Raw genomic sequence first — 14,768 nt, forward strand, 5'->3', positions numbered from 1 at the left:
CCCATCTCCTCGCTCTTCGTGCACAGACAGCTAGCAAGAATTAAGAACATTCCCACGGAGTTCCCGTCGTGGTGCAGTGGTTTACGAATCCGACTAGGAACCATGAGGTTGCAGGTTCGATCCCTGGCCTTGCTCATTGGGTTAAGGATCTGGCGCTGCCGTGAGCTGTGGTGTAGGTTGCAGACGCGGCTCAGATCCCGCACTGCTGTGGCTCTGGCGTAGGCCGGTGGCTACAGCTCCGATTAGACCCCTAGCCTGGGAACCTCCCTATGCCTCAGGAGCGGCTCTAGAAAATGCAAAAAAGCCAAAAAATAAAAAAACATTCCCAGAAGGCAAAAGGTACAAAAAATACCAACTCGGTTTATTGGATAAAAACAGTGGTAAAATGGACATAAAGCCAAAAGTTAGAGCAGGACATTTTCATATCCTCCCCCCTTTCCAAGTCACACTTCCCATTATCTGGGTTAAAGTATTAGGGGGCCAGGGCTCCCTAAAATCCCTTACTCTTCACCTGGAAGCAAGGCTTGCAGTAGGAGAAGCCTGGGGAGGTGGACGTCAGAAGCAACCGTACTGCTGCCTATTCCTTCATCCCCAAAGTCTCTGGGTTGGAGGGAAGCAGAGAAGGAATGAGGAAGCCAGAAGGGCTGGGACTGGCCTCTAGGGCCCACGGCCCGAGAGGTCCTAGAGACGTCTATCCTTATCCCCATCCGATCCCTAACAGGTACCGTGGTCTAGCCTTGAGAGGGAGAAGAAAGGGAACAGCTGGTTCAAGAACCAGAGGTGGTCTCCAAAGCCTCCCCCGGTGTTGGTAACTGCCCTGAAAGTAACCAGACCAGGGGTAGGGGAGTCACACCTTTTCCCTCCCACCCAACTAAGAGGAAAAAAGAAATTCCTGGGGACACGGCAAGCCCAGTCAGTCTTAAATTTCCACATCGCTTTCCTTGTCATTGTCATGGTCTCCGTCATAGAACTCATTGGGCGCCTCCGGCCTACAAAGCAAGGAAAGACAGGAAGAGAGGTCAGGCTCCCACTCTCCAATTCCCATCTTCTCCCCCACAGGCACCCTCTCTGGAGCCACTTCCCAGGCCCCCTGCTGTCGGGGAACCGCGCCTCTCCTCCTGCTGGTAGCGACCAGTCAGGATTCACACGCCCATTCATGCATCCATAAACACCTGCTGAGAGAGCACTCTGTGCCAGGCACTGCCATAGCCAGAGAGCAGAGAGCAAGCCAGACAGAATGGCTGCCTAGCCTCAAAAACCCCTCCAATAAACGAGGCTGACGATAAGTAACAAAGTAAAAACATAACCACGGTCATTTCAGGTGGGGGAAAGCACGTGGCTGGGAGTGTCGGGAGGACGAGGGGAAAACCTCAGGCAGGATTGTCAGGAAAGGCTGGAGGAAGAAGGGAGGACCTTCCCCTGCGAAGGAGCCGCCCAGGAAGGGCGGTCCAACCCGTGAGGACACCAGTACAGAAGTTCGAAGGCCGACGGAGCCGGACGGGTTCCAGCAAGAGAAGGGGGTCGGGACGGTCAGACGTGTGGAGGGCGGAGGGGCCTCAGAGAGGAGACCCGGCACGTGGGAAGGGCCAGCACGCAAGTCCTTAGAAAGCCACCATCAGAAACGTGGCTTTAGGAGTTCCCGTCGTGGCTCAGCGGTTCATGAATCCGACTAGGAACCATGAGGCTGTGGGTTCGATCCCTTGCCTTGCTCAGTGGGTTAAGGACCCGGCGTTGCTGTGAGCTGTGGTGTAGGTTGCAGACGCGGCTCGGATTCTGCATTGCTGTGGCTGTGGTGTGTAGCCTGATGGCTACAGCTCCGATTCCACCCCTTAGCCTGGGAACCTCCATATGCCATGGGTGTGGCCCTAGAAAATGGCAAAAAGACCAAAAAAAAAAACAAAGGAAACTTGGCTTTTCTTCTAAGTGCAATGGAAAGAAGCGCTTTAAACAGAGGCATGGCATCCAATAAACCTCTAGAGAGCAAAGGAGCGTGAAAGCAATGCAAGGCCCAATGAGTACTCAACGCCGTTCTCGTGCGTGTGGAAAACTGCCCTCTGGGAGAACGGGAATGACTAATAATGGAATTATCTTGCCCACAGCTGGTAAGCGAGAAAGAAGGGAGAAAGGCATCAAAGAGAAGCTGGGGACCCAAGTCAGGAAAGGCCCCCTCTGCCTGGAAAGCAAAGTCTGAGGGACCTCTAAGGGCACCAGGGTTATAAGGTGAGGCTCAGAGACTCAGCTTTGCATCTCAGCCCTGATATTTACCTGACTAGCTGTGGGACCTCTGTTAAGTCAGTTATGTAACCTCCTCTTCTGGTAATTTAAGGAGGATACAACCTCTTAGGGTTGTCTGATGGCAAGAGAATGAGGACACAACGACATGTACTTTAATATAAAGCACTCACTCCTCTGCTTAGCAAACCCACAAAAAGTGGTAACTCTCAGTACGATTCCGCAAATGGAGCTCCAGGTAGCAAAGAAAAGGAGCTCAGTGGGTAATCTGACAGTGACCAGGGCTTAGGACAGGAAGAGGCTCGAGGCTTCTGCTGGCTGTTAAGAGAGGACTGTGCACAGTGCAGAGACGAGACCCAGATACCAGCCTGGAACTACAGATGAAAAAACAAACAAACAAACTCAGGGAGTTCCCATTGTGGTGCAGCAAAAATGAATCCCACTAGTATTCATGAGGACTGGGGTTCGATCCCTGGCCTCGCTCACTGGGTCGGGGATCTGGCGTTGCTGGGGCTGTGGCATAGGCAGGCAGCTACAACTCCAATTAGACCCCTAGCCTGGGAACCTCCATATGCCGTGGGTATGGCCCTAAAAAGACCAAAAATAAATAAATAAATAAGTAAATTTCCAGATGTCAAGCCCCTGAGAAGGAATGAGAGTCAAAAAGGATCCCTGAGGCCAATGCTTAGATACGTCCCCAACTGGGAGAGGAGCTGAGGGGTGCGCCTGGAGGGGAGGGCTGCAGGGCCCCGAGGGTCTAAGCAGAAAAGCCCAGGTCTAGCAGAAAGATGCTTTCTCCAGCAGAGAGCAGATTCTGGAAGGGACTGAGAAGCCCAGTAGACTGCAGCAGAGCCAGCTTAAGCCTCTAACTGGGCATGGGAGCAGGACCAGGTGGGCTTACCCCCCCAGCACGTAAGGAAATTTGTTCTCTACTCAGGGCATCTGTTTCTGCACTTCTGGTTTCTATTGGCTCTTACCATCACTTTTCAGAAATGCTCATTTGGGTGTTGTTTTAATTCTATTCTAGTCTTTTCTCCCCCCCCCCCATAATTTATTACATCTCTAAGTATTTTAGTATTTATCTCAGAAAGACAGACACTGAAAAAAATAATAATCGCAACACAATCATCACCCTTGAAAAAATTAACAGAGAGAAAAAAAATCAAAGGGCTTTTGAAGAGCTGTATACAGGCAGTAACCTGTCCAGCCTAGAACGTGGAGGAACGAGGAAAGTGCAGGCAAGAAAATAAAGGGTTAGAGACGTTTTGGAAGGCAATTTGTCAACAAATATAAAAAATTTTTAGTGCATGCAGCCTTTGACCTTGAGGCAACAATTCCAGGAATCCCTCCCACACAGACAAGTACGCAAAGATGTACACGTAAGGGGTTCACGGCCATGCTCACTGCAATAGTGAAAAAATGGGAAATAATGTAAATGCCAATCACTGGTACTTGGTTAAACTACACTACAGCCACACAAAGGAATATTAGACAGCTGATAAAACAATGAAGGAGTTCCTGTCGTGGCGCAGTGGAAACGAATCCGACTAGGAACCATGAGGTTGGGGGTTCAATCCCTGGCCTCGCTCAGTGGGTTAAGGATCCAGCGTTGCTGTGAGCTGTGGTGTAGTTTGCAGACACGGCTTGGAGCTGGTGTTGCTGTGGCTCTGGCATAGACCGGCAGCTACAGCTCCGATTAGACCCCTAGCCTGGGAGCCTTCATATGCCACAGGTGCGGCCCTAAAAAGACAAGACAGAAACAAAAACAAAAACAATGAAGTAGATTCATATATATATTGATAAAGAAAGATACCTTGTTTCATAAAAAAAAAAGTCACAAGTTGTAGAACAACATATATAGAATGATCCTACTTGTATTTTAAAAAATACACAAGTTGTATTTTAAAAAAAATACCTCATAGGGAGTTCCTGTTGTGGTGCAGCGGAAACGAATCCGACTAGCATCCGTGAGGATGTGGGTTCGATCCCTGGCCTCGCTTAGTGGGTTATGGGCTATGATGTAGTTTGCAGACGTGGCTCAGATCCCGCATTGCTGGGAACTTCCATATGCCACAGGTGAGGCCCTCGGAAAGAAAGGGAAGGAAAAGGAAAGAAAAGAAACACCGCATAACTCTAAAAACAAGTGTATATGCATGTTTGTGCTTCTATGTGCATGTTGAATAGTATAAATGTATTCTGTAGAAAAAAATCCAGGAGTTCCCATGGTGGCACAATGGTTAATGAATCCGACGAGGAACCATGAAGTTTCGGGTTCGATCCCTGGCCTTGCTCACTGGATCAAGGATCCGGCGGTGCCGTGAGCTGTGGTGAAGGTCGCAGACACGGCTCAGACCCTGCGTTGCTATGGCTGTGGCATAGGCTGCCAACTACAGCTCCGATTCAACCCCTAGCCTGGGAACCTCCTTGTGCCACAAGTGCGGCCCTAAAATGCAAAAAAAAAGAAAAAAGAGAAAAGGAATATTGTGGTGCAGTGGGTTAAGGATCCAGTGTTGTCACTGCGCAGGCCTGGGTCACTGCCATGGTGCAGGTTCGATCCCTGTCCTGGGAACTTCCACATGATGCAAATGTGGCAAAAAAAAAAAAAAAGATGCAAACTGAACTATTAACATTGGTTTCTTTGTGAAGTGAGTCTGGGATTGTGTGAAAGCAAACTGAACATGTTTTGGTGCTGTTTAAAATTTTTCCAATAAACATGTGTTACGTTGTTAAAAACAGCAAAAAAAAAAAAGTGTGGGATTGCCACACACCACAGGAGGTAATAAGCCAGGGACAATTGACCCTCTGACTGACTTTTTCCCTCTTAACCTTCCCGGAAAGCTTGCTGTCGGGTCCCTGCCCTCAGACCTGCTGTAATTCTCCTCGGGGCCCCTCTCCTCGGCGTCGGCCTCGTCAGTCCTGTCGTAGGTCAGGAGGTCTGCGGGCACATCGTGAATCTGGACGCTGGGTGCGTGGTTCAGCATCTTCAGGTTTTCAAAGATTGTCTGGCGGATCTGGTCCAGATACTGGTTGGGGATGAGGAAGAGTCAGTGAGCAGCTCCCGGGGACTCGCAGGACATCCACGCTTCTAGCTGCCTTTCGCCCGTCATGTCCAGAGTTTCAATCCCATGTCGCGTCTGAGTTCGCGTCCCCGGCTGGTAACTGCCCCTCCTCCCAACTCTGCCTTCACTTTAACCCAAGCTGCTGCCCAGCTGCTAACAGCGGAAGGATGGCCGAGAACCTTCCTCTCCGCTCTGGATTTTCTGACTTCCCACCCCCGGGATGACTCCTGGCGCCCCCCACCACCCGGGCTGCTCGGCTTCTCCAAGCTGCTGACCTGGCGTGAGTTCTGATTCTCAATGCGGGTGCTGACGTCTGGATGGAGCGTGAAGTCCGGGGCAAAGTACTCAAAGTATTCTTGGGGGGAAAGGGGATCAGGAGGAGACATTAGGGCTCAGACAGAGACAGGTTCCCGAGACTTCCCAGTCTCTTTCCTTCGTATCCAAAACCCTTACGAAATAGCTACCCGAGCTCTGCTCTGGGCTCAGGTGTTTAGTCTGCAGAGCTCTGAGAAAGTCCAATTTCCCACCTGCTTTCAGACCAGGCCATTCTGGGGTCTTGCAAGAATGGCCTTCCTGGTGCGGGGGCATCATGGGGTGTCCTTACCACTATAGGGGAGCTCCTCGCTTATGGCCTCTTCCACCAGCAGTGATGTCTCATACGTCCTGAAACACCACCAGGGCAGGGCCGGCTGAGCCAGGGGGCTGAGGGCCCCACCTGCCCATCCCTCGGGAAGCCCCCTGCTCACACCGGACAAGGGGGAGGAGGAAAATCGGGGCCGTGCTCACCAGCAGCGGGCGACGTTCCGGACCGTGTAGCCGCCGCCCCCGAGCACCAGCAGAGGGATGTTGAAGCTCTTGACGTATTCGACGCACTCGCTGTTCAAAGGAACCAGAGGGATGGGTGGGGGGAGTTCCCAAAAGCCCACGGGTTTGCTTCTAGACACTGACTGCAAAGGGCACAGGACACTAGAAACGCTGTATCCTGAGCTAGGGACTGAAAACCACGGAACTCTACCCCCGAGACATGTGCGCTTGATTATACACTTTACACAGAGGTTGTGTCTCAATACAAATGTTCAAAGAGCGCACCCTCCCACCTCTGCCTGGCTCAACACCCACCCAGGCACCCCATGTGGTAGTCGACTGTTCTCACCAACGCGCCAGCCCGTGCTGGCAGTTCCGCCACCGAAATACATCTCAAATCACCTACTTCTCTCCACTGCCACGTCCTCCAGCTCAGCCTCCTGCCTAGACCACACCGCCAGCTTCCTAAGTGGCCTTCCCACGCCCACTCCTGTGCGCCCACCCCAAACCTTTCTCCATGCAGCAGTCAGAGCAGTCGCTTTAAAACACGAGCTGACTGACCAAAAAGGTTGGAGGCGGGTTGGTTCTCTTGTTTTGAAATAATAACTAAGATTGAGTCAAATGATCTTTGACAATACTTAAAATCTGGAGGAAAAGTTCTGAAAAGTACTGAATCCTTTATGTCTTCAAATCTTGTTACAAATGTATACAGAATATATAAAAGAAGAAATCCCTATTGCAATGTTAAAAAAAATAAAAAATAATAAATAAAAAAAAGCACACGCTGGACCGTACCACTTCTCTGCTTAAAACCTTTCGACAGTTTCTCATCATGTCTGAAATATAATCCAGACCCCTCCCAGGGTCTAAACGCTCTGCACAACCCCACCGAGGCCGGCCTGTCGGACCTCAGGTCAGACCGCCTCCAGCGTGCGCGCCCTGTGCCTGCCCACTGGTCTTCCCTCACCTCCTCCGCTGCACCGGCCCTTCCCTGGCTCAGACCTCTGCGTGGGCTCGTCTCACTGCTCAGGACAGAGCCCTCTCTGCTCACCCCTTTGGGCGTCCAGGTCTCAGCTCAGATGTCCACTCCTCAGAAAACTCTTTCCAAACCGCACTATCTAAACAAAGTAGGTTCTCCACGGTTATCCCGGGTCTTCGCTTCCTTCTTCCTTCGAGACTGTATAACGATCTAGCTGTTCTGTCTGCTTGCGTGTTTGTTGCCAGCTTCCTACGCTCAACCGTGAACTCCACGGGAGTTTCCCCCCTGCATCCCCATCTCCTGGTGCAAGGCCTGGAGCGCAACAGGTACTTAAGAAAGAGCTACCGTGGCTGAATGGCCAGCGGGGGAACACTGCTCAAGGTCACCTTTCTAGTTCAAAGCACAATGTGTAGATATATTTTGAGTCCCAAGAGGCAGTGAAGCCTATGCCCCAACTACCCCCATTCCATGTGTTGAGGCCCAGAGCCATTTGAAGACCTGGGGGGAGGGGCAGGAGGGCAGGTCTCACCCGTGACCTCGAATGCTGAGGTTGAAGCAGCCCAATCGATCACAGCCCAGGGAGTCGGCTCCGCACTGCGAAAAGCAAAAGCAAACCGCAGGGGGCTGCAGTGAGATGCGGGCTCAGAATGTCACAGAGGCCCTCCGCCCATCCCCCAGCAGCCTGGGGACTCCCGCCTGCCTGCTCTCTGTCCTCAAGGCCAGGGGGCAGCACGGATAGACTCACCTGGAGCACAATGCACGTGGGTTGGTAGAAGTCCACCACCTGGTTGATGACTGGCTGGAAAAGGTGCTTGTAACCTGGGAGAGGGCCAAAGATGGGCGCCTGGCACCCCAAGGGGATGGGGAGACAGGGAACAAGAGGAAAAGGGGCTTCAGAGAGCGTGTAGCCCAGGAACCTCGGCTTCTCCACTTCTGGGAGGCTCCGATGAACTTCTGGAGCAACTGAGGGCAGCTAATGACCCTTTTCCCAGAAAAATGCACATACACACATTACGCTGCACCCAATTTCCGGGAGTTCATGGTCCCTCTGAAGGCCCCTCATCCTAAGGACACCTGGCCCAACAGCAGACAATACCAGGCAGAAGAGGTTAACTCAAGGAGAGAAAGACGGCCTAGAGGGCCGGGAGAGGACTTTCCTACGTACTCTGGTCATCGATGCCATCCCGCAGGGGCACATTGAGGCAGTAGTAGCGGCCGCTCTCGGCTCCGACTTCATACATGTCACCTGCAGGGAAGCGGGGGTCGGGGTGGCAGCGGTGCCCAGGAGGCCTGCAGGGCCAGCTGCCTCCAGCCCGACCTGCCCTCTGAGGGCCCCTCACCCCACCTAGGAACTTCCACCAGGCACTCCCTCGACTCCCTGAGCCTCCTGCAGCTGGCGTGCGTTCAACAAACACTTTGGGAGGCCCTGCTCTGAGCAAGCTGTGACCCAGGCACTGAGGATGCAGACCGAAAGAGGAGTGAGGAAGGAGGTGCCCACGGCTCGGAGGGGGGCACGATGAGGAGGGAGAGGCTCAACAAACCAAAACCTCGCGATCAACTGCCTGAGCGGAGAGCGCTCTGAAAGAAACAGGCAGAGGGACCAGCGACAGAGTAACGGGGAAGCTGACTGCTTTCACTGGGGTGAGCAGGCTGCTTCCTCCGCGGAGGGGCTGTCTGAGCGGAGACGTGGGGGCCGACGGGAAGCGGGTCCTGGCGAGAGCTGAGGAGCAGGAAGGCGCCGGGCCCTCCCGCCCCCGTACCTGTGCCGGGGAAGAAGTAGTTCCCGTATTTGTGGAAGGACACTGTCATGACCCGGTCGGTGAGGTAGAAGGCCTCCTGAACCCCGTCCCCGTGGTGGATGTCAATGTCAATGTAGAGCACGCGGGGGTGGTACCTGCGGGCAAGGCCGGTGGGAGGCAGAGGCGGAGGCAGAGGCGGACCCCAGCCCCCCCCCCCCCCCGCCCGCCCCAGCGTCTGGAATGACCAAGAGCCCGCTTGGGCCCAAGTCCCCTGGAACCTAACACCACCGTTCCCCACGGGCCACCCTGGGCTCCAGCCTGCGGGCAAGGGCGGGAGAGGGAGGTGCCCGGAAGGCTGCAAAGTGAGCAGGCCGCGGGGACACTGCAGCGGAGCCCAGAGGAGGCAGCCTGAGAAAAGCACCCAAACGGCGGGAGGGCAGGGCCAGGGTCCCCCAGGTCCCGCATGTCCTCCCAGGCCACGTACTTGAGCAGCTCCAGGATGCCAATCACAATGTCGTTGACGTAGCAGAAGCCGGAAGCCTACGGTGAGACGGTGGTCTTACAAAGAGAGGGCCGATTTCTGCAGCCAGCTGCCCCCGCTGTCCTCCTGCCCGAGGGCGGCCACCGTCCACCCCACCGCCTCCTCACTCACCTCAAACTTCTTGGCATGGTGCAGGCCACCAGCCCAGTTAATGGCAATGTCACAGATCTGCAAGACAAACGCCCAGCTCACGGTCCTTCGCCTGCCCACCCCCAAAGTGGGGAGCTCAGGGTCAGGGTGGAGGCCTCGGACTCGGGGACCCAGAGGAAGCAGGGAACAGGACTCAGGTCTACGGTCACCTTGTTGTTCAGCTGCGTTGCTCCTTGCAGAGATGCGCCTGTGTAACGGGAGCAGAACTCAAAGAGCCCCGGAAACACTGGGCTACGGGAAGAAAAGAGCGCCGGAGCCGGTCAACCCCTGTCCCCTCCGTTTCCACACCCCTCTCCGCACCCTCAGACCCTCTGAGCCCCCTCCTTCCATGACCCTCTCCCCCCGCCCCAGAAACCTGCATCATCTGCCACTTTATTCAACAAATATTTGGAGCCAAAGCATGTACCAAGCCTCGGGTGAGGCACTGGTTGGGACACAGAGAATCCCAGGGGCAATGCGCCCCTAACTGCGCCGAGGGCCCTTCAGGGCCCCAGCAGACGCCTGAGGGCCGACGCTGCCTTCCCAGACCTATAGTGAACTCAGAAAGGGCAGCGGCGAACGCAAAAAAACTGCGATACCTCCCAAGGCAGCATGTGACCGAACAACCCAGGGAGCAGCTCAGTGTGGGGAGGACAGGCCTCTGCTGCTGGTACCGTTACGGAAGGTTTGGTGGCGTGAAGCCTCCTGGTGGTGTGAAGGCCGGGAAGGCCTCGGAGAGGCTCAAAGGGGGAGCAAGGGTATTCCAGGAGGAAACCCTGCACAACAGGGGTGCGGGGACAAGGCTGAGAGGGCGCTCGGTGCCAGCCTAAGCAGCTGGCTTCTACCCTGCAGCCCAGGCTGCTTCTTTGGTAGGATTCCTCAGGGAACCGGACTGGTGTAATGGTTAAAAACCGAGGCTCTGTGGGTTCCTGCTGTGGCTCAGTGGGCGAAGAACCCAACACAGTCTCCTTGAGGATGCAGGTTTGAGCCCTGGCCTCACTCAGTGGGTTAAGGATCCAGCACTGCTGCAACCTGCCGCATATGTTGCACATGTGGCTTAGATCTGGCGTTGCTGTGGCTTAGATCGGCGGCTGCAGCTCTGATTCGACCCCTTCCTAGCCTGGCAGCTTCCATATGCCTTAGGTGCTGCCAAAAAAGGAAATAACAAAGCAAAAAAACCCTCAGGTTTGGAGTTTCCACCGTGAGGCAGCAGAAACGAATCCGACTAGTATCTGTGAGGACTCAGGTTTGATTCCTGGCCTCGCTCAGTGGGTCAGGGATCCGACATTGCCATGAACTGTGGTGTAGGTTGCAGGTGCAGCTTGGATCCCACGTGGCTGTGGCTGCGGCTGTGGCCCAGGCCGGCAGCTGTAGCTCTGAATCTACCCCTAGCCTGGGAACTTCCACATGCCTCAGGTGCAGCCCTAAAGTGCAAAAAACCCCCACAAAAACGTAAAAATAAAAATAAGAAACAAGGCTCTGAATGCACTGATCAGTTATGTGACTCAGGCCAAGTTACTTAAATGTCCTCAAGTTTCGGTTTCTGTACTTATGCCTCCCATCGGGATAAGGGCTATGACACCTAAGAGTTGGCGTGAGTATTTGGTGGAGGGGCCAGTAAGCCTCGGCGGAGCAGAGCAGGTGCTCCATCAACCGCAGCTGGTGTAGGAAACCACACGATCAACAGGCTGGTTTCTTCCAGAAATAAATTCAAAGGAGAGAAGGAAACATTACAGGTTAAAAGCCTTAAGAGACAGCAATCAAACACACATGTGGACCTTCTTTAAATCCTAATTTAAATAAATCAACTGCAAAAAAGAAAAAAAAAAGTTACCAGACAATTGGAGAGATTTAAATACTGATTGCATATATGATGATACTAAGGACTTACTGTTAACTTTTCAGGAGTGTGTGCATTTTTAAAAAGAGTATCATTTGAAAATATAGAGTTGGAGTTCCCGTTGTGGCTCAGTGGTAACAACCCGACTAGTAACCATGAGGTTGCAGGTTCGATCCCTGGCCTCGATCAGTGGGTTAAGGATCCCGTGTTGCCGTGAGCGGTGGTGTAGGTCGCAAATGCGTCTTGGATCCTGCGTTGCTGTGGTTGTGGTATAGGTCGGCAGCTGTAGCTCCGATTTGACCCCCCAGCCTGGGAACCTCCATATGCCGAGGGAGCAGCCCTCAAAACAAAAGGAAAGAAAAAGAGTGTACTTATAGATAAAAGGCTGTGACATCTGGGATCTGCTTCAAAAGAATCTAAGGTGAGAGGATACAGATGACGTAAGATTAGCACTTGGTGTGAGTGTCACGGCTGGGTGACGGGTATGTGGGGGGTCACTGTACCTTCTACTTTCAGCAATGTTTTCCCTAATAAGTTTAAAAATGGACTGAGTCAGTGGTAGCTATTGTGGTCAGTGTATTTTCGTGGATGAAGACGAGAACATAAGCAAGGAGGAAGACTTCTCTTCGTTATCCGCTCTCTTCCCACAGGGCCAACCTCTGAGTCTACTTCGTATGATCTAAGCCCAACGTAAACCATATGACAAAAGGTCCTGTCCAATCATGCTCCTGCTTCTTAAAGCACTTTGATGACCTCCCTCTACTCTAGACATAAAAACCCCAAGTCACAGTTGGGCCATTTATTTATTTATTTACTTTGGCTGCACCTGCAGCATGTGGAAGTTCCTGGGCCAGGGATCAAATCCAAGCCACAGCTGCAACCTGTGCCACTGCTGCAGCAACGCTGGATCTTTACCCCACTGGACCACAGCAGGAACTCCGAGGCCGTTTATTTGTTACAGGCCCTGCCTCTCTCTTCAGCCTCAATTCAGATCGCTCTTCGGATTCTGCGGGTGGCTTTTTTTCTGTTCCTCAAATGAGTCACACTCTGTCATACCCCAGGCCCTTCGCACATTGTCCCGACTGCCCTCGACCTTCCTCCCCTTACCCTCCATCCTCCCAGCTACCATTCGCTTAATTACCTCCTGCTTCCTTCCGATCTCAGCTCAACCTTTATGACTTTTTCTAGGAAGCCTCCAGTGAGCAGCCCACGCCCAGGCTAGATGGTTATCCTGTGTTTAAACCCTCATAGCCTGTTGGGTCGGCACAAGTGCAATATTGAAACTGTGTTGCCGTTGCTGTTTACCACTGCATCCCCAGCACTTAGCACCGGGCCTGGCCCAGGGCGAATGACCAATAAATATTTGTTGAATAAACAAATGAGTAAACGACAATTCACTGACAAGTATCCTCTCCCCTGGCGCGTTCACATCTTCCCACTGCAGCCACAAGGCCCCACTCGAGTATTCTCGCTGAAATGCCTGGCACCAAAGGTCCCAGTCCCCCCTCACCAGTCATCGCCCACGTTGAAGGCATTCAGGCTTTTGGTGAAGCCTTGCATGTTGGTGGGACTGACTCTCTGCAGGAAGTCAATGTAGTCCTCAGAGTGGAAGCGGCACATGTCATGCTGGGAGGCCTGGTACGGCTTGAAGACCTCGGGATGGAAACACAAGGAGAACCCGGGCAGGGTCAGTCCCACTGGTTGGGCTGAGACCCCCACCCCGAACCCAGCCCTGGGGACCATCCAAAACCACACACAGCAGTCCCCTCGCCCCTGAATCCTTGTTATTCTATGAGACAAAGTTCGATGAGGAAGAAAGACTGATTAGCCCGGTCGTTTATAATGATCAAGCCCCCTAAAGACCACGGGGCTCGCCTTTTTCCTCCAACCTCCAGCCCAGCCTTTCCTACCTTCTCGAACCGTAACCCCGTTCAACCTGCCCTGATCCCTGGATCTCTTACTCCTGATTCTCTTCATAGTCATCCCCCCAGAGCTCTGATTCTGTCCTCTCTCTCCTCTGAGTTCTTAATTTTGGAGTCAAATAATATGGAACACATAACAACCCTCTAACTAAAAACAGATGCCCAGGTGCTAAGCCAGAGATTTACTATCTTTTGAGGGACTCACACGCTTCTTTAGAAACCAAACAAAATGTTTTTCTCTCCCAGAAAAGGGCACAAACTGGCAAACAGTTTCAAGTGAGTCTGAGATTCACGCACCAACATCACCTCGGCCTCCTCTATGGCCAAATCACTTGTCAGTGCCTCAGCCCGGTGGGCACTCATTCACACTGTTGACTAATTCCCCTTGCAGTGGCATAAGAGCCAAGGCGACATGTTATAATCACATATCACATCTATAACTTCCAAGCTGGGGACAGAGAGCATGTGCATATCCTGGCGATGGAGGGATGGGTAGTGATTAGTAGAACTGGGGGGGGGATTCCAGGTTGAAAAGAGAATACCCAGGACATCTCCTACGGTCCCCCCCACACACATACACACTTACACACAGGCTGCAGAGTCCTCTAGCCCCTTGGAGGTGGAGAGAGGTGTGGCAGAGGAAAAGGGGTGCCAGTGGGGGTAAATCTCACATTCAGATACAGTGATCCAGCCCCTTTCCCTTTGCTGAGGCCACAAAACTGCTCTAAGATGCTGGCGAGGGAAACACTTTCTGTATTCAAACCAGCCCCACTCCACCCCAACTCTAGGCCATGACCTGTCTACTTGAGGTCAAAGGCTGGCCGACCTAAAGTGAAAAAGGAACTCCCATTAAGCTCATGGATGCACCCACCAATACTCTGCATACGGGGGTCCTCCTGGTTTCTTCTATCCCGCCCTCCCCACGCTGGAGGTGGGTCGCTCTTGGGGCGTTCAGGGCAGCCAGCCTACCTATCCCTAGGGCCGCAGCTCGCCCCCACCCTCCATCCCCAGCAGAAGCCGCGAGACTCACGATCATCTTCTTATAAAGACCGTAGTGCAGGACCAGACTATGGGTCAAGGCCAAGCGATGGGGCTTCATAGGGTGCCCAGCCCCTGGGGGGTGGGAAAAGAGAGTGGGTCAGTTCCCATCCCTGGAGCTGTAGCCCCGCCCTGGAAACCTCCGCGTTCCGAAACCCCTCGCATACAACCTTGTTCCCTCACCGTAGTGGAAGTTGCCCACGTCGGGGTCGTAGAAATAGGCCACAGTCTTGGCCATGGTGCCAGCGGGACCAGGCCCCGCGCCTCCGCCGCCAGCCTGGCCGCCAGCCCCACCCCCGGTCGTGCGTGCTGCGTAAGCACGCAGCCAGTCTCTGCGGAACCCGGAGGCCCAAGCCCGCCTCCCGTAGGCCACGCCCAGGCCACGCCCCCTGCGGAGTTCCGCCCTCTCTGCTTGGCGGTTCTAGGTTATGGGGTGTTGAGTGTCTGGACTTGGCCGGAGGACCGCGCATTGGTCCTAGGATGCG

At 53.5% G+C, this 14,768-nt stretch overlaps 1 protein-coding gene across 3 annotated transcripts; it reads right to left on the reverse strand.

Moving 5' to 3' along the window:
- Positions 1-340: 340 nt before the first annotated feature.
- HDAC3 (histone deacetylase 3) lies at positions 341-14,580 on the reverse strand. Of its 3 annotated transcripts, none has more exons than XR_014836174.1 (15): positions 14,467-14,580; positions 14,276-14,358; positions 12,834-12,976; positions 9,654-9,735; positions 9,466-9,522; positions 9,298-9,353; positions 8,835-8,968; positions 8,240-8,320; positions 7,820-7,918; positions 7,604-7,668; positions 6,078-6,167; positions 5,896-5,954; positions 5,567-5,646; positions 5,098-5,255; positions 341-989 (listed from the first exon to the last, which is right to left on the reverse strand). XR_014836174.1 is itself a non-coding variant. In XM_085009047.1 (15 exons), the coding sequence occupies exons 2-15, from the start codon at positions 14,342-14,344 to the stop codon at positions 920-922; spliced, it is 1,218 nt and encodes a 405-aa protein (XP_084865173.1). In that variant the 5' UTR covers positions 14,345-14,358; positions 14,454-14,580; the 3' UTR covers positions 341-919.
- Positions 14,581-14,768: the final 188 nt, after the last annotated feature.

The sequence above is a fragment of the Sus scrofa genome, chromosome 2 (genome assembly GCF_054392235.1).
Source record: "Sus scrofa isolate SSC_HxYL_T2T_F1_AM1 chromosome 2, Sscrofa_HxYL_maternal_Yorkshire_Landrace_v2.0, whole genome shotgun sequence".
NCBI classification, from domain to species: Eukaryota; Metazoa; Chordata; class Mammalia; order Artiodactyla; family Suidae; genus Sus; species Sus scrofa.

Bases quoted from the DNA above. Each gene is read 5' to 3' on its own strand.
- HDAC3 (XM_085009047.1), bottom strand. From the start codon at position 14,344: ATGAAGCCCCATCGCTTGGCCTTGACCCATAGTCTGGTCCTGCACTAC. The intron at 12,977-14,275 runs GTGAGTCTCGCG...TTCCATCCCGAG, and splicing joins GTCTTTATAAGAAGATGATC to GTCTTCAAGCCGTACCAGGC. The intron at 8,321-8,834 runs GTACGGGGGCGG...GCTTCCCTGCAG, and splicing joins CTACTTCTTCCCCGGCACAG to GTGACATGTATGAAGTCGGA.